Source organism: Cyprinus carpio, chromosome A17, assembly GCF_018340385.1.
Source record: "Cyprinus carpio isolate SPL01 chromosome A17, ASM1834038v1, whole genome shotgun sequence".
In the NCBI taxonomy this organism is placed as follows: domain Eukaryota; kingdom Metazoa; phylum Chordata; class Actinopteri; order Cypriniformes; family Cyprinidae; genus Cyprinus; species Cyprinus carpio.
Genome location: NC_056588.1, coordinates 24,210,461 through 24,230,412, shown reverse-complemented (window position 1 = coordinate 24,230,412; position 19,952 = coordinate 24,210,461). Strand labels below are relative to the sequence as shown.

General features: G+C 36.0%; 1 protein-coding gene across 1 annotated transcript in view; it reads right to left on the bottom strand.

The window, feature by feature from the left end:
• LOC109071114 (polypeptide N-acetylgalactosaminyltransferase 16-like) overlaps positions 1-17,145 on the bottom strand; it is a 48,786-nt gene extending 31,641 nt beyond the window's left edge. Inside the window, exons 1-6 of the mRNA XM_042774582.1 lie at positions 17,108-17,145; positions 16,824-17,007; positions 8,408-8,589; positions 8,084-8,182; positions 5,645-5,712; positions 2,489-2,554 (exon numbers count right to left, since the gene is read on the bottom strand). Coding sequence (XP_042630516.1) covers positions 2,489-2,554; positions 5,645-5,712; positions 8,084-8,182; positions 8,408-8,589; positions 16,824-17,007; positions 17,108-17,145 — 637 coding nt within the window. The remainder of the gene's footprint in view (positions 1-2,488; positions 2,555-5,644; positions 5,713-8,083; positions 8,183-8,407; positions 8,590-16,823; positions 17,008-17,107) is intronic.
• Positions 17,146-19,952: the final 2,807 nt, after the last annotated feature.

Below are 19,952 nucleotides of genomic sequence, written 5' to 3'. Positions count from 1 at the left end.
TGGTGACTTTCAGTGGACGGACATAAATCTGTCAGATTTCATTCAAATACATCAGTTTTTGTTTCAAAGATGAACAAAAGTCTCGAAGGGTTTGGAACAACATGAAGCGGAGTATTTGATTACAGAATATCATCTGTGTGCTTGAGCGCTTATTAGGCTATGTAGGCAATTAAAGACTTATTATAATGATTTAAATGGTTTATTAATAAACATGCAATTAGTCGACTAAAGGCCCAGATATACTTCAAACGAAATTGAAGAACAAACTGATATGACGTCATTTCGAACTAAACAGCAGTTCGAAACAGCTGACCAACGCAAACTTTCTGGGGGAGTTCGTTTTGGCTCCTAAACACCTTTGAGCTTCCATTGGTCCGTGGCGGTTACGCAAGCAGTGGGTGTGTTCTGAAACTCCACCTTCTTTGACTTGCAATTTTTTTTTTCCTAGTTCGTCTCTCATTCCATGGAGGTCCAAGCATAGAACAACATCTCCTGATTACACTGAAGTGTCAAAAAGCTGAGCTGGCACAAATATATCCGCACCTGTATGATAGCTTGTGGAGAGACTTTAAAGATTCAGAGAAAGCATTTAATTCCTAGAAAGAAATTTCAACAAAGTGCTGTCGACGACCCGGAGTTATGCAAAAAGCGACGCAGAGAAACATCCGAGACAAGTTTTCAAAAGCCATGAAAAGAAGGAAAGGAAAGAGTAAAGACATAAGGTAGCAAGTACCAAATACATGTGTTTCAAATAAATGTTACACCATACTGCTGCTGCTGTTCTTTCAATAAGTGAATTTAAAGGGTAGGCCTATACAATAAATGAAATGCCAAACGAACATACAACATACCTTTGTTTTTATCCAAAGTAAATCATGACACCACAAAAAAAAAATATAAAAAGTGTAACAATTTATCCAGTTTAATAAAATAAATGAACACTAATAAAATAAAGTAACAAACTGACTCCAATATTTTTTTTCCACATCATGCTAAAGTTTTACTGACTATGAGACATTCACACTTCCCATAAAGGACTGATTATGGTTCTTTTGTTTTGCAAACATGATACTTGACTCTGAACTGCTGCTAATCATTATTGTTTTGTCTAAAATATTCTGACCATTGGTGCCCGTCTCACACTTAGACTGCCTACACTTCATCATTTCATCATTGTTGTGTGTCGCAAGTCACGTTTACATTAATCTACACCCCGCCTCCAACAGCGCAGGGGTTTTGGAAAGTTCAGTATACCATCTCTCAGCCTTTTGACACTTCTTTTTGCCCCCGAACGAAGAACGAAAATGAACTTCGTTTGAAGTATATCGAGGCCTTAATGCTTAAAATGAACGAAAACTAGTTGACAAAAAATCCTTATTCGAGGGCGTTAAAGCATGTACACCATTAACATGCTTTTTAAAACTAAAATTAAAGTTGAAGATTTTCAAACTTCGTTACAATTGTTACAATTAAATTTTAAATATAAATGAGTATTCCATTGTGAAATATTAAGTTAAAATTTGTTGCAATAGAAGACAAACTGAAATCAGATAAAGAGAGTGGCACGTATGTTTTAATCTCATATCAGTGGATCTCACAGGTTTAATTCTGTCTGACGTATTTCCTAATAAAGTGACTATTGGGGCTCTGAGTGTCATGCCTCACAGGTTTAATTCTGTCTGACGTATTTCCTAATAAAGTGACTATTGGGGCTCTGAGTGTCATGCTTTGAAAGGTAAGAAGATTATTCTCTCTGATATTCAAAAACACCACCCAAAACCGCTGATTAATTCTTCCTTTCACAGACCCTGCGATGCAGTTTTCAAAGACCACAGTCTCTGAATTGCAAGCCCTCAGTCGTACTCAAATAAAAGTGATCCTCCACTTGAACATGGCGATTTAAAATGTTCTTTCTTTGATTGGTTTAGCCATTTGCAGGCTTAACTTAAAAAAAAAAAAAAAAAAAAAAAAAACACTTTATTCACACATTCAGCTACATTAAAATGTTATTAATTGCTGTGATGTGCAGCTGAATTTTCAGCATCATTACTCCAGTCTTCAGTGTCACATGATCCCTCAGAAATCATTCTAATATGCCGATTTACTGCTCAAGAAACGTTTCTGATTACTGTAAGTGTTGAAAACACTTGTGCTGCCCAATTTTTTGTGGAAACCGTGAAACGTTTATTTTTAAGATTCTTTGATTAATAGAAATTTTAAAAGAACAGCATTTATTTGGAATAGAAATATTTTGGAACATTATAAATGTCTTTACTGGCACCTTTGATCAATTTAATCCTTACTTACTAAAAAGAATGAATTTCTTTTTCCTTTTTTATTTTTATTTTAAATCTAACTGACTCAAAACTTTGTAACAGAAGTGTGTGTATTTAAACTCTGCAGGAAGTACAGTACATGTCAATATGCATTTATTATAACATTCAGCATGTTTAGTATATGAATATCTCACTCCTCATCTCACACGTACCTTCCCGGCGCTCGTTTCTCAGGCAGCGCACCTTCGGGATCTGAGAGAGCAGTCGACAGTCTTCAGCTACAGAGAGACAGACAGAGAGAGAGAAAGAGAGAGAGAGAGAGAGAGAAAGAGAGATGGGAACATCAGATTTCTCAATGCACCAACAAAAGAGTGCACAGCACATGTGCATATCAACATTTCAACATGATCATTTTAATGGACAGTTAGACTGAAACACACAAGATACACGTAAATAGTCCATGAATGAAACAAGCAACACACACACACAATGGAAGCATGTGGGGGGCTGGCCTTTGAGGAGGAGGGATTAATTACAGCTGGATCACGCTGACAAATCAGGTTAATCTAGAGCTCTAGAGGAACCGCAGCGAGAAGTAAAACCTCTGATGACCCAGGAATTCAAAAACAGAACTGGTTCAATTTTTAATTAAATGATTTTCATTATGTTTGGCTGAACTAATGGTTATTGAACATCTGCATTCTTCTGCTGATGTGGGACGTGCAGAGCACAAATGATGCTTTAGCTGAGTTTGCAGCTTGTACTAAATGTGATTATAGACAACATACAGACAAAAACACACTTAGAACAGAATCACAGTAATATTGTGAAATATTATTACAATAAAAAAAATGTTCAATGGTAATATATTTCCAAATGTAATTTATTCTTGTGATCAAAGCTGAATTTTCAGTCTTCAGTGTCATGTGATCTTCAGAAATCATTCTAATATGCTGATTTGCTGCTCGAGAAACATTTCTGATTATTATCAATGCTGAAAACAGTTGTGCTGCACAATATTTTTGGTTAGCAGGGTTTTTTTCCATTTGCATAGATTAGCTCTATTTCCTTCTGAAAATTTTTTTAAATGTAAAATAATTGGTTTTATTCATGACAAAAAATATAATCATAACCAGTGTTATTGCAGTATTATTATAGGTTTTGTTAAAATTTTCATTAATTTTTATACTGTCTGTTTTTACTATAATTTTAAACTTTTAGTAATTTTGTTGTTTTTTGTCATTTGTATTTGTTTTGCTTTCCTTTAAAACAGTCTATATAGTATTTATTAATTTTTATTTAGTAGTTTTATTCTATTTAGTTTTAGATATTTTAGTACTTAAACTTTAAATGAAAATGAGAGACGATGCCTTGGCAACTAGCTGAAATAAAATAAGATTAAGGTTTTTTTTAAATATTTTATTTGATTTCAGTTAATGTTTATTTCATTTGATTTAATTTTATTTTAAGTTTATATTTATTTATTTTTTTTTCTGTTTCAATTTATTTAAGTTTTAGGAAAGATAATTTTTACGTGGAATCAGAAGCACAATTGCAATCCATATACGGGCAGTTCTTTTGATATGAATATATAGAATGTGTGTGTGTGTATTTGGAGTATTGGAGAATGAAGCCGCAGAGGAAGCGTGGCAGATGGTGAAGGGGAGGATAAAGCACAGATTACCGTCAGGACAAAAGTCAAGTCACACTCACTCTCATGGCAGATGTCAGCGTGATTCACACTGCGCTGTCAGCTAGCATGTGTCTCACAAATGTGTGTGTGTGTGTGTGTGTGTGTGTGTGTGTGTGTGTGGACTGTTGTTGTGATGTGTTTCGAAGGAGGAAATGGAATGTGTGAAATGTGTATTCAGTGTTGATTACAAAAGGATCTCCAGCATCACAATCAGTTTTCTGCTTCAGTTGGTCTGACTGCTCAGTGCTGGGTCATGTGGCTGGATGCCAGGGTGTTGCTAAGGTGACCCTGACTGTTTTTAGCATGTTGCTTTTGAGGTTGCCAGTGTTTTCCGGGTGGTTGCTAGGTTGTTGCCAGGTGACTGCTGATTTCGGCAAAAGTCAGTGTTTTCTGTTTGAAAGTTTCTCGATTCTGTTTAAATGTCTTGATTAAAATGTAATCATCAAAAAGGATGTCTAAACAATTTCATTAATAAAAGTTTAACAAATAATTCATTACATTTTTAACCATACACTGTTAAACAAACCCATCTGTTTTTACAAAATAAAACTGGTACAAAAACAAAAAAAAATCTTTTAACATATACTGACCACCAAGCCACATGATGAATCTTTTCCACAAGCCGAGGTAAATACTAATATACAGAAGATACACAGTGTCATACATACAGACACAAATGCATTTTTGGCACCAAGTGGCTTAGTATGGTGAGTGTGAAGTCTTTTGGCTCCAAACTCAATTGAATTCACTTGTGTCCTTTTGGCAGTAGAAAGAGCTCATCAAGAGCTTTCATTTTATAGATCCATATGTGTGTGTGTAGGTAATCGCAGTGTGCCGATATCTCGATATACAGCCATATCTTACGTCTATGAGAGTGATATTGTGTTTATTTAACAGTTCGACAACACAAATGTGCAAATAAATAAGAAAAACAACAACTGAGTGTCTTTAAAAACCCTTTTGTGCATAACTACTTCCTTCCGCCACAGATTCTCAAATCTCTGTTTGACAGTTTATAGGGTTGCCACCTTCAGCGAGGCAAAATAAGGGACACCCATTCACGATCCCCGACACCCCTCCAAACCTTTTTAGTTTTAAAGAATGGCTTAGTGCAAATAGCAGCAGATGTTAATTGCATTTCAGTGTGTTGTAGTACATTATAAACAGCATGCGATAACGACAATGTATTGTAGATCTAACCGGAATTTAACTGGCTCATGAAGGGTCTTCCAGTATTTTAGTTCAGAAACCTGAGACTTGAACACTTGAAGCATCTTTGGCAACAGCAGAGCGGTCTTATCTCATTGTCAGCATGTGTGTTTTGTGAGGTGCATGTGTTCCTCATGCCAAAGAAAGGAGAGCATAAAGTGCCGCTTGAGCTCAACACATGATCTCTGTAAAGGAAAAAATCACGTCTCTCTTTAACGCTCCACAACATCAATAACAGCAGAGCTACACTTCTGATTGTGCCGTTTGTTTCCTCCCCATGGCAACAGCAGGACCGGATCAGTCTTAGCTCACTGATGTACAGAGAATGAGCAATATTTACCAAGACCTCCACCGCTAAAGTATCCTCAAAGTTCAAATATGAGCACATACACACACAGGAAACACTTTGTCATCATTCACTGCTTTCAAGTGTGTGTGTGTTGCAATGAAATGAAGCTCTACTTACGGTTGGAGCTGAAGTCATCCACAAGGATAATTTCCTGTATCAAGTGAGGTGGGCTTCTCATCAGTACACTGAAACAAAAACAACATGATAAAAAAGATAAATGCACTATAATAAAGCTAATATAATAACGTGTGGTACAGGAAAAAATATAAGCTCAATGCAGCAACTACTACTGTAGTTATTATTAGTCAGGGCTCACTTGAGGTTTGTTCATCTCTCTAACACTAAGTATTAAACTTCAGTGTGTAATGGGTCCTACACTCATGACTGACACCTCAAACTCTGCAGGCGTGACACGAAGAAACAGAACAAACTGAGCATTTTTACACAAGTGCCTAAAAGCTTTAAGAGTATTGTAGCTTTGCAGGATGGTTTCTTCAAGCATCTTTAAGACATTACCATGGTTCTTCTGTATTTAGTCTGTCTCAGAATCTCACTGGATTATTACAATTAATGCCAAAATGAATGTTTGAAAACTGATATTTCCTACTGACACACTACAGCAAAAGATAGAAATAACTGACTTTTAAAAAAAAAAAAAAAAAAAATTTTTTGCTGGTGAAAATACTAGTGTTCTAATAATTTTGGCCACCACTGTAAAAGACAAAAATGACCCTTAAACTGCATTGTTGATGTACTGTAGAGTCAGTCTGAGATACACTGAAATAACAATATAACCTAATAATAGTTACATCTATATTAACTGGTTTTATTTAAGTCAATGATATTATTTAACGTCCTTGAATAGGGCTGAAACGATGAGTCAACATTATCGACAATGGCAACAAAAAAAAAAAAAAACTGCTGACAAATGTTTTTGATGTCGATTTGTCGGTCCTGCAATAACGCGGTTTGACTGTATAGCAAGACGGTATTTCAGCCCTCCCAGAAGCAATCCAATAGAAGAAGACACAGCACTTATAAGAAGTGCAAACAAAGCCGAACCAGTCGAGTACATGAAAGTTTTACAAAAATGCAAACAAAAATGCTGCCATATGAAAAGGCCCCAATACACTCACGGCGAAGTTCATTTTTTATTCTTCAGTTAGGAGCAAGAAGTAGTTTGATATGCACGGTTGACTGAGCGCTTAGATGAATATGTAAATATCTGCTGCGTGCTTTCCTCTCAATAACTAAATTAACAACAAATATGACAGTGTGGGAAAGCAGCAGTTAAGAAAGCAGCTGATCACAGCGGTGTGGATATGTTTGCACCAGCTCTGCAAGTTACATTATTATTACACGGATACTTGCCGCAAAAGTTAATAATTAAGACAAAAAATATTGATTTAAGTTGGAATATTTTATTAGCTCTTTAAACGCAAAGCTTCTGTAAAGAAAAACAGGTCCTAACAAACGCCTGTGAGCATAGAAGTTCACACAAGATAGAGATATCACTAATTACATAAAGATGAGGGTGTAAAATGTTATTTGAGAAGAAAGCTTTATAAAATTTTACCTGTTTATTATCTTAAATCCATTACAGTGTACAAAACAATTGTTCTAGCAACAAGATGAACTCTTTTACAGTAAAAATACTACTGCAAGCCTACTGTTAATGTTGAAGTCCTCCTGTTTCATTTTACAGTAAATACAGTCAATAACTGAGGCACAAGATGACAGCTCTTGAGAAACAGTGTCTCTTCCGCAGCTTGGTACGCTTTCAACTCATTTTTTTAGTCTCAAGCAAGACTGTACAACATTCACATTACACGATACGACTGATTTTTACGTAGAAAGGGCAACAGGAATGATAAAAAATTTTCATTCCTGTTTTCATAAATGCTGGCCAAATTAAAAATTAAACTAAAATTAAAGCATCTTTGAGAGCAAGGGGCCCCCCTTGTGTTTCGGGGGCCTTATGCAGCATGCGTATTTTGCATATAGGGAGGATCGGCTCTGACTGCACCGTATTTCTTAAATGTCTGTCTAGTTTGAACTTGCCGCTTGCTTGCAACTGCTGTCTTCATGGAAGCTTTGCATTCAAATATTTCAACACAGAATCAATATTTCAGGTCTAATTATTTACTTATGTGGCAGGTAGCTGTGTAATAAGCGGGATAATGTACATCCAGCCGGTTGTTATTGCAGAATAACCCTCTTCAGGCAGATACAAGATCCTGATCACCCTGCCAGGGGTTATTCTGTGATAACAACCGGCTGGATGTACATTATCTGTTACATAACATCCCTCAGAATGTCACGACTGACCAATCAGATTGAGTATTTCAGACAGCCATGTAATAATAAACATTAGTTTAATCAATTATCAAAAAGAACGTGTTGCAGACCTATCACTGTAACTACCTAGATACATTGTTTTGTGTTAAATCAGGCAGAACCAGCTCTTTAAGGAAGAAGTTCTTCAGTGGAATCAGACAGCTTTATACTGGAGATTTCTCTTCAGCTCTGTGTGTTCAATGCAGTGTAGGCTGTCACCTTTTAATAGTGCGCAGCAGGGTGGAGCGTGCCTCATTGTGAAAAGTGATGATGATGCTGGTGGGCGGCAGGTCAGGGTCAAAGGTCACGGAGGCACATCTGTGAATGCAGCAAACACACAGGGCGAATCAGTGCTTTCATTGTCATGGCTGAGCACACTATGGCAGGACAATATTAAATCTACTGTAGCTCACCGCACAACCATAAGGAACGGATTTGCACATGGTAAAATATCTTAAACACAGTTTAGAGTACTACACTCCTATTGGTAGCTGAATGCTCAATTAAATGAACCCAAATATGTAACAAGTGGCAACATGTTACCGATAGTGGCGTGTGTCTCTGATGGCACGTTCGCTGCCCAGTCGGTCGCTCTCCTGCAGGTTGAATGCATGTTCTCTGTACGGATCCTCACCTGTCTTCAGCTGCTTACTGGATAGAAAAGCCTTTTCATCAAACTGGCCCAAGAGCTGACTCTGCTGCTCCAGCTTTGGTGCATGAGTCACCTGACACACACACATACACACACACACGCACGCTGGATTATCCACTGGTGATGCTGTTAAATAAATGTCTTTACATGAGCACTCACTGAGATTAAATATTATACTATAATAAAAAATAATTGTACTACCATATTATTAACCCTGTTAAAACTCACATATGATATAGTCAGTAGAATCTATATTTTTTTAAATGGAACGGTTTATTAAACCTTTAGATAAAATGTAAAGGTTTGCATATATGTTTATGTTTTGCACCATATTTGATACATCAGTTACATCATGGCTCATATAGTATAATATACTGTAGTAAAAATATGGAGGGGAGAAAAGCTCATTTGTATTCAGGGACACAAACAAAAAAGTAAGATGAAATTCTGATGCTTGTAATGTAAATCATTGAGATCTTTATAATCATATAGCAGATACTTACATAAAATGACAAATATCAGTCGTCACTCTATATGTCCAATAATATGTATTAGTAAAATGACATTTAAATGCTTAGTTTGATGATCCAAACATATAATGTAATGCAATATAATGATGATTGCGAGATGAACAAACAAACGCTCCTCAAAGGTCCTGATTATCAGATTTTATCAAGTTGTTCTTACGTTTACTTGAAAATCAGTATGTGTGTACAGTGTCTTGAATGAACTGAAAAATTGCCATGATCTAAAATTTGCCACTTGGCTTATTTTTAACAAGTTTAAACTGTTTGTTAACATTAGATAACTACTGTACTGTATTAGTTAACGTGAAATAGCACTAAAAATGACTTCTTACGCATTTATCAATGGCAAAATGACTTCTAAAGCATTTTTATCAATCCTATCGGATGTTAAAGGGTTAGTTCACCCAAAAATGAAAATAAGGCCATAAATTACTGACCCTCATCCTAGGTGTATATGACTTTCATCTTTCAGACAAATCCAGTCTGAGTTATATTAAAAAGTCTTTGATCTTTCAAGCTGTTTAATGCCACTCAGTGGGTGTTGCAGTGCTTCAGTCCAAAAGAAGTGAAATAAAAAGCGCCTATCCATTGTACACAGAAACATGACGTATGAGGTCAGTGTTGCGCATGCGCCGGTAAGTCTCGTGAAAACCAACGTTTGTTAACAGGAGCAAAGGAAGCTTCCTTACTTTAGCAAAGGAAAACCAGTCTCCTCTTGGCTTATATCGAAATCCTCCAACATTCTTCTTTACAAATCCTTGTTTTATACTTCAAATTAGTGACCGTTGTTTTGTTTTGATCTCTCCCCTGTGTTTCTGCGTGCGTCACTTCTGAGCGGCACATGCGCAAAGCCGACCTCATACATCATCCGCTCGGAGCTTCTTCCGTGTACAACAGTGAGTGCAAACTGGATTAAATTGATTATATACGTTTTAAATATGGTTATTTTTCTTACAAAAACACTTTGATTCGCTACAGGTGGCCTTTGTTCACCCTCGGGCTGTGTGAGACACTTTTTTTTAATGGATGGGCACTTTTTTATTTCACTTCTTTTGGACTGAAGCACTGCAACACCCTGAGTGGCATTAAACAGCTTGAAAGATCGAAGACAATTTTTAATATAACGTCGACTAGATTCGTCTGATAGAAAAAAGTCATATACACCTAGGATGACTTGAAGTTGAGTAATTTATGGCCTAATTTTCCTTTTTGGGTGAACTAACCCCTTGTGGTCACAAGTGGCATTTTAACAACACCAGGGTTGGGAAATTATTACTGTGTGTGTTTTTTTTTGTTGTGGTGTTGTGTACGGTAATTTGTGTTTGGGGACAGTACCAGTGAAAATCCACAGATCTCGGTAGCAATTTCAGTACCAAAGCAAAACACAAAAACAAATTACTTTTATTAATAGAGTCAAAAATAAAATGTACAAAAATCAATGCCATTCTTTATACTTATTTCAGGTTTTTCCCCAAGTAATAAAAGTATGAAAAAGTTTTTGTAATTTTTGCTGCCGCTGAAAAACATCTGTAAACTGTTGTCAGTTTTAGGGTTTGCCTGCAGCTGTAAAAGGAAAATATAATATACTTAAGTAAAGCAATGGGCTGAGTCTGACCAAATGCAACATTAGATCAATGACAACAGCTAAATATATTTTTTTTTAAATAAATTTAGATAAAATTACATATATTTTAAGTCAAGTGTATATCAAATAGATGGAACTGTAGTATTAAAAACACTTTATAATAAGATTCCATTTGTTAGATAACATGTCCTAATAATAAACAATAGTTACTGTATATTGCAATTATTCTTCTTGGGGTTAATTTCAGAATTTACCAATACATAAAATCAAAAATGTTCAATGTTCTGTTAAAATTATTTAATCCACAATGAACAAACATGAATGATCAAGTGTGTGTATTAAATAACATTCAAAAATATTAATGTTGTAAAAATATAGTTCACTCACTGTAAATTGATGTTAGATAGTCTATACAGGAGATAAAATTTTACTGTACTTTCATTTAATCCAAACTGTGTACATATTTAAGGGCTTTTAAAACCTGTTAGATTTATCCAGCCAAGAATAACAACTAAGTTAGCTTAAAAAAAAGCCTAGAACTGCTTTTTGACGGACTGATATGACATAAACACTGTTAACCGTTTGAACATTCTCTAAAGCGCATATTTTAGATTCACAATTCATTTAAAAGCCTTTTAAATGAAAAGTGACAATTGCGTGAGAGTTGGCAGCTCTGCAAAAGTTGGTGAAGTCATTTAAAAAACCTCAGTCACCCAAATCACCCATTTTCAACTTGTAAGAACATGCATCTCAGTGCAGTTTTATTACTATATTGAGTTTTTCAAGGTTGTGCAGTTTTTTTTAGTTAAAATGTGTATTAAGTATTAAAACAAGTATTAATGAAGTAGTAAACTCATAGATAACCTGACTGCACCATTTGTTGTAATGATCAAATCATGCAATTTGGTGATTAGTGGTGTGCTATTAGTAATAAAATCAGTGAAAAAATCTCCTACATTTTCTAAATGTACATATCATATACCACTTGGGTAATTTAATTTGTAAAATATGAACAATTATGAACTCTTTATGTTAAAAACAACAACAACAACAACATCCCTTTGTATTAGGCATCAGTTTGGCCTTTTGAGATTCAAAAACCTAACAACAAAAAACAACTGCTGAAAGATTTTCTGACAGTGAAAGTCAACTAGATAAAGAAACTGTGAATTCTCCTTGGATGATGCAAAAGTAAGCTTTGAGTCTTAAAAGCTACAATATTTAACAACATTTTTTTTTTTTTTTTTTGCCACATTGCATGGAAACCAATAGGGAGTGAATTTAACCCCTAACCTAACTGACCAAAATTAGTACATTCTTTCCTAAACACGTCTGTGTGTCAAAATTTCAAGGCGACGAATAGTTTAACCAGTGTTTAATCCATTTTAAAGAGTCATATACTTTATATATGTTATGTATGATGTTCAGGAAGAGATCAACTTGAAAGATGATGGTGAAAAAAATATCAAAGGAAAAATTCTTTCTTGTGTAGAATCATGATTGCATCTCTTTTAAGTATTTTTTTTTTAGTTCAACAAAAATGGAGCTGAAAGAAGAAGAGACTCAAGCTGTGACTTTACTTCAGAAGTGCGATCACCAGGAACAGGCATCTGTATGCACAGATGAGAACACATCAGTATTTTAATAATAAAAATAATAATTATCATTATTAAAATGAATTGCAGCCTAATAATAATAATAATAATAATAATAATTATTATTAATTATTATTATAATTATTATTATTATTATTATTATTATTATGTTGGCCAAATTGCCCTACAAACAAGCACAGCAAACCTGGAATTTTTTTAAATCATGTTTACTCGCATTTTAAATCGATGGAAGCTTGTTTCCAAGCTTGATAATTGCAACTTTTATCTCGCAATTCTTACTTTTTTTTTCAGAATTGTGAGATGTAAACTCGCAACTGCAAGAAAAAAAGTCAAAATAGTGCATTTTTATTCAGTGGCGGAAATGAGCTTTCATATAAATTGCAATCACCCTACAACAGATGCAGTAAAGTCACATATAGCTGAATTTCTTTTCTCCACATACACCGCTGCAGACTGTGTCGTGGTCAGTTTCCTTTGCTGAAGATGGTAACTTGTGCTTTTACACACATGCCTCAGGTGTGAAAGCCATCACCTTGCTATGAAACTGCAGGTTGCTCTAAATGTGTCCTCAATCTCATGTTCTCATGTTTAATTCCATCAGCAGCTCTGAACGGAGTTAATGAGATGCACATGCCACTGGCTATGACAGATCACATCTGCGCTGGAAGTGAACAGATGCACAGCCCGATCAGCACAGCATCAACACACCATCTATCACTGTTATTCAGGCTGATGAACAGCAACTAGAGTGTTTTTTCTGGAACAATTGCTTTGTTCTTTGTGCATTGAGTCTGGAGGTGATGCGTCACGTCTCCAGCAAATGACATGGTTTCCTCTCAAATACCACAATCACTCAGTAACAACTATTTGCCTTCTCTTTTTTTTTTAAATTGAAATGATTTTTTTAAATAAATTCTAGAATCATAACGATATAACTGAATATTTTCAAATTCACATTGTATTATTATGATGCTATTTATTTGTTTGCTTTAGCATTGGATAGATTATTTTTTTATTTTGAGAAAGTTGTTTTAGTTGTACTTACAGAAAGCTTGATTTTGTAGGTCATTTGTACAAAGATGTTAATATGCTCACTAATTTGATTTACTGTATAATAACACAAGCAGCGATCAAGCCCTCAGTCGAGTTATCCCTGATATGAGACATCTGGTTTGTGTTGTGTGTGTCCAAGCAGCTGGCTGTTTACATGCATCAAATGGACAAGTACAAGAAAATCAAACCAGGCCATTAGCAGAACAGCACTAACATAATCAGTTTGTGCTTGGGAGCACCATGCAAATGATGCTGGGAAAAATGTGCAAACGATGCTCACTCCGCTTTGCCTAAAAGGCACATCAAATAAATCCACTGCGGTACTTTGTGCATCTGTAACTCTTCCTAAACAGATCAAAACAGAGCATGAGAGAGAGATGCTTGCGCTGATATTTCAGTGTTTGTTCCCCTCTTAAAAGAACATTAGCCGAGACTGATGCGCTGCGAACAGGCCTCAGTAAAAGCAGGATCTGCTATTAGCTCAAGGCAAATAAATAAATGTGCTGTGCAACGATGCTCCCGAGACACTGTCCATAAAAAGCCTGAATTACTGCTGTGATAAAGCTCCCAATTTATTTAATTTATCCACACACACACATAGGCTATCCTTTTCTTTCAGGACTTGTAAATGCATTTCTGTCATTGATAGAGTGAAAGGGCTCATGGCAGAGCGGACAATCATTTCATCTTATTTTACAGGCAGAGGCACGAATACAAGGGTAGATCAGATATCAAAGCAGGCTAATGGATTGCAGGATTACTGGAGCTAAAGTAGAGAATTACTATCACTTCATAGCAGTCAGCTAATGTCTATTATGAGGACAAGACCAGCACTGCTGAATGCACTGATGTGACTGCAAGGCTCTAAATGTTGAGCATTTTAAGGTGATCAGCATTCACTGATGGTAGTGTTAGCACTTTCTAGAGTCGGTTAAAAACAAGCTTGTTTCCAAAGTTTGTGCTTTTACCACACACGCCTCAGATGTGAATGTTAGGCCAAACGCCATCACCTTACAGATTTCCTCTGCTATGAAACTGCAGGCTGCAGTAATCCACTATTCACTGACTATAGTATGGAAGCTTGTTTCCGCCATGGGATGAAAAAAATAATGCTACAGTATATCTAGCAATTCTGACTTTATATCTCACAATTCCTATATCTAAGAATTGGAAGAAAAAAAGTCTGAAATGTGAGATAAAAAAAAGAAGTTGTAATTACCTTGTTTCATTTATTATCCTGTGGCAGAAATGGGCTTCCATACTCTAGTCAGTGAACAATTATTTTTAATTTCATTTTCTTTACAGATAAAAAAGGCTTCGTGCAGTTTTCTGTCAAAAAAAAAAAAAGGTTTGATGGTTTAATATTTGAAAACAAAGAAATTAAAACAGCCATACGTATTAGTATTTTAATGTTATTGCTGTAATGTAAAATAAAATTATTATTATTATTATTACTACTACTACTTCTACTACTATTATTATTATTATTATATTATTTTTCTTAAATTTATCCATTTTTAGTTTTGCCGTGAAATATAGTAATATCTGCTGTTTTGTTTATTCAGTAATTTGTATATTTTTATTTACTACTACTAATAATATTTATTATTATTTTGTCAAATACTGAAAAATTAAAAAACATTTTGATTAGATTTCAGCACATATCTGTACATCACAGTTGCTGTAATTAAATTGCATTAGCCAATATAAATATATAGAAATATATATATATTAGCCACCCCACTCACTAAATGTGATATTATAGAGATCAGTGTAGCGGAAATTGCCATTAAACAGTCTATCTTACCTAAGAATGATCTGTAATTATTATGAAACCAGTGGTGTGTTAAGACAAATGTTTTATATTCTCTACTACTGATAGGCTCCAGGATAACAGGTTTTAATCAAGAGCATTGATAAACACATATCGATGTGGTTTTGGTGATGCTGCTGGCGTCACGTGCCTCCTGTGCTTTACAGAGTGATGCTCTGTTGCCATGGAGCTCAGGACACAGTTCAGGGACGCAGCACTGCCTCTCCTGATGCTTGATCTTGATTCTGTTTTTGTTTTTCTTCCATTGCTCACATGCATGCATTGATTCTGTGATATTTCTGCATGTGTAGAATCACTTCAATAAAAATCGCAAAACTTTGCATATTCTTTCAGGAAGCCAGCAGACGTCTGAGGAGTAAAACCGGAGCGTTTGCTCTCTACCTGATGAATGTGGAGTCAAACTGTGAGAAGCACAACAAACAGCAAACAGCTGTAGAGCACAGATGACACAGATCGCCTGCAAATATCTGCAAACTCACAATGATTCGACTCAGTCAGCCTAGTTTTGTCAATTTAAATTAGCCAGTGTGAACCTGAGTTACGCATCTGAAAGAGCTTCCTCAACAATATAAACACCAGTTATATATCATCAGTCAGGTTTGGTAGTATTTTATATTAATTATATCCTACTGTATCATATCTGATTAAAATTTCTAAGCCATCTAAATGATTAACATGATCAAAACCTTGTTAAGTCTGTTGCTGTCTGATTGATACCTTATCATTTATCATCAAGTAAAAGGTCTTTTAGTGTCATTGTACAAACGTCTACCTTCAGCTCATGTCTTTTTGCTGTCAAATCTTCACTGATTAACATTTTCATGTTGTTAGGAATATTTCAAGATGCACATTTAGAACTTAGGTTTACTTGATTATATTTTTTAGAAAAACCATGAGTCTCAAATGCGATCATCAGGCTTTTAAGGAATGTTTCTTTGTTCATCTCTCAATCATCATTGCATTGCATTGTATTATGTTTTATATCTTATTAAGAAATATTCTATAGAGTAACGGCTGATATATCATTTCATGTACAGTAAGTATCTGCTGTACTGTTAGAAAGATCTCATTGATTTACAAGCTATCAGAATTTCCATCATATTTTTTGGTCACATAAATATCAGCATCTGAACCAACTTGCGTTTTTTTGCTCAGTTTGTACTTGCAACTGTTTTTTCCTCACATATTCTGACTATTATTTCATATGTCAGGTTATATAGGGTTAAGTTTGAACGTTTTTCCTCAGTAATCTAAATACTGTTAATGTTATGTTCTAAAATATCTAGTTTTTTGGAATGTTGGCATCTAGAATAACAATACTCTGTTAGAACTAGTTCCAAATTTGAATTTGAATCCCAATGTGAATCCAGAGCAAACGTCTGATTAGGTTTCTGTTGGATTACTGATAAGGGACACAGGGTGTTATTGATAGCCTGAACGGTTTAGAGTAGGTTAAATCCTAACAAAGGAAACACATGGATCACTCACACACACACACACACACACACACACACACACACCTGCAGCTGGATTAGGGAAAAGCCTCTTACATGCACCTGACATCACGCTGAAACACAAACACACACACACTGGCTCCATACATCAGCTCGAGACATTATCACAGAAACAAAGATAAACGCATGCATTAGAGCAGTGATCAGCATGCAGCCCTTCATCATCATCATCACTCACGATCAGAGGAAGAGTGCGCTCCTCCAGCCTCCCTTTCTGCCCGTGGTTCTTCAGCTGGGAGCCCGACGACGAGGAGGAGGAGGAGGAGGAGGAGGAGGAGGAAGGCTTGCTGTCCTGCCACAGGTAATAGAAGGTGCCGAGGATCCAGGCCACGGTGAGGATGAGGATGGCGTTGGCCCGAATCCTAACAAAGGAAACACTGTACCCACCACAAACACACACTCACACACACACACACACACAACATCACTTTGCAGCTGGATTAGGGAAAAGCCTCTACTTACATCAACTCTGAAACACAAACACACCACACTTCCTTCATGAGCGGCTCTAAACGCTTGGCGACCCGCTCCGAGTGTGTGATGCGCTGTCGGCGGTGATACTGGAGTATGATGATGATGATGATGAAGCCGTGCGCAGTGTGAACTCTCTCTCTCTCTCTCTCTCTCTCTCTCTCTCTCTCTCTCTCAGAGCGGCTCTGTGGCGGATTTCACTCAGGTCCTAGAGCCCGCCGCTCCTCACACATCACTTCACTGTAAGTGAAACTGCGCCAATAATCGAGCGACTTTAAGATCATTATGAACATCATCAGTGCGACTCTACCAACTAAAGTGTTTTTGCGATGTGTACTGCTTATCATTATCATGACATTAGGATATTTAAACTATGATATTTAAACACAGCTATCTTTTGTCCTTTCTTTCTTTCTTGATTGGCGAAAGGGTGGTTTAAAGGGATACTCCACCCCAAAATGAAAATTTTGTCATTAAGCACTTACCCCCATGTCGTTCCAAACCCGTAAAAGCTTCGTTTGTCTTCGGAACACAATTTAACTTTAACTGTTAATTGGCCTGTAACTGTCCCATTGACTGCCAAATAAATAAAAGTGACAAGGTCCATAAAAGGTATGAAAGTCCAGAAAAGGTATGAATACTCCATCTGCCATCAGACGTGCAATCTGGGTTATATGAAGTGACGGGAAGACTTTTTGTAAGCGAAGAAAACAAAAATAACGACTTTATTCAACAATTCCTTTGTCAGTGGTCTCCTCTGTGTCTCTCCATTTCACCGTATGCTGCGTATGCTAGTGATGCGCGGTCGGGTTTTTTTTCAACCCGCGGGTCACGCTTTTATGAAAATATTTGGCCCGCCCCAGCCTGCCCCGCAAATAAAGTAAAATTTCTTTACCCGACCCGCGGGTTATGAAGCAGCCTATTATAATTCAGCTATCAAACTGCCCAGCTATTTCACTTCAGCAACGCATTTCACACACACACATGCGCGCACGCAAATGAGCATTAGAGCCCTACAGTGAAGAAGTCTCCATCCACAAACAGACATAACCTACCTCATCTGCAGATATAAGGTATTTTATTGCACTTTAACAAGTAATCTGAATGTTCTATATGTGTGCAATATTTTAAACGAGCCCTCACTAACTGAGTTTAATACCACAGTTATGTTAGAATGCATCTCATTCTTGTGTCTGTGGCGGTGTGTCGGGCTCGTCATGTGGCGCGCGGTCCGGAGCACTGTATGACTGATGCCTCAGTTCAGTTCAACTTTACTCCGAATATATGAACTTACCTGTTTTCAATACTTTATATTTAACGTGTTCGTTTATGTCCAATATTAGTGTTAAACTGATGGACTTTAAATGAAATCCACTAATGATTTTCACCGTTGACTGATTTTGCAGAACATTTAGACTGATAACTTCCATGCGCAGATCAGGATGATTTGTATTTGTAAAAGGGATATGAGATTTGAGTGTTGCTTTTTATTATATATGTGCTTTATGTTTAGTTTTTTTCTGTTTAACGTTAGTTTATCAGTATGTTTGAAAGTATATTTTTTCAATTATTGGTGATTCCATAGGCTCTCTTTCACACACCTGCGCAGTTTAAAACACCAAATAGTTATTCTATGACAAGAACAAAGAGCCTCTCTTTTACTCCACCCATGCACGATAATATCATGTATCGTCGATCTGATCTGATTAAAAAAATTACCATATTGCCCAACACTACAACATGTATGTTTTTTTGTTTGTTTGTTTTGTTTTTAATGACCCGCCCCGCAAATAAAGTGACAATTTCTTTACCCGCCCCAACCCGACCCGCGCATCACTAGCGTATGCTCTTCTGTATCATCCGCGCTACAAGGATGGACCTTGACACTGTTATTTACTTGGCAGTCTATGGGACAGTCACAGGCCTCCTGGTTTTCATCCAAAATATCTTAAATTGTGTTCTGAAGACGAACTAAGCTTTTACGGGTTTGGAACGACATGGGGGTAAGTGATTAATGACAACATTTTCATTTTGGGGTGGAGTAACCCTTTAAATGCGTTTGTTTGAAAGTAAACAAAGGCTGCTTTGTTTTCTATTTATTTTAAGTCATTCAAAGCTTTATAACCTGGTTGCCAGAGAATTAGACGAAATGTCTAAAATGTAAAGAGAAAATATGCAAAAATGGGTCATATTTAAGTAGCGTTGCAAGTTAAGCTTAAGATATCATTCAGAAAGTGTTAGAGTAAGGCAAAATGTTATTGATAAACTTTGATTTTTAACATATTCTACAGTAACTGAATCATTTAATTTATGTTAATTTGGTTTCATTATGTGTACAGTATATACACTACCCTGTATAAAATGCATATTAATGACATCAGCAAACAATGCTTAATAGATCAGTATTTTACATACACACTAAAATTCAAGATTTTTAAATGTTTTGATTAAACGTTTTCACCGATGCTGTATTACGTGATACAGTAAAAACAGTACTATTATGAAATTTTATGTTACATGTAAAAAGCAGGCTGTCAGGACAGGTTACAAGTTGTTGCACATCAGAAGAATCAAACTCCAAACAGCTGCTCCAAGACGGGTCTCTTTTCTCGTATGAGATCATTCCAGCTCTGATTATGTGCCACAGCTGTTTTCCAGATTAAATTAACATTGCATAATTACAAAGGCAAAAAAAAAAAAAAACGCATTTGAGTCAAGGAAATATAAGATATAGGATATACAATACTAACATTAAAAATGACAAGAAAAGTGGAAACACAATAAATTAAATCCATGGAAAAAAATCATTCAGTGCTTTTTCAAATTAAAGACAATC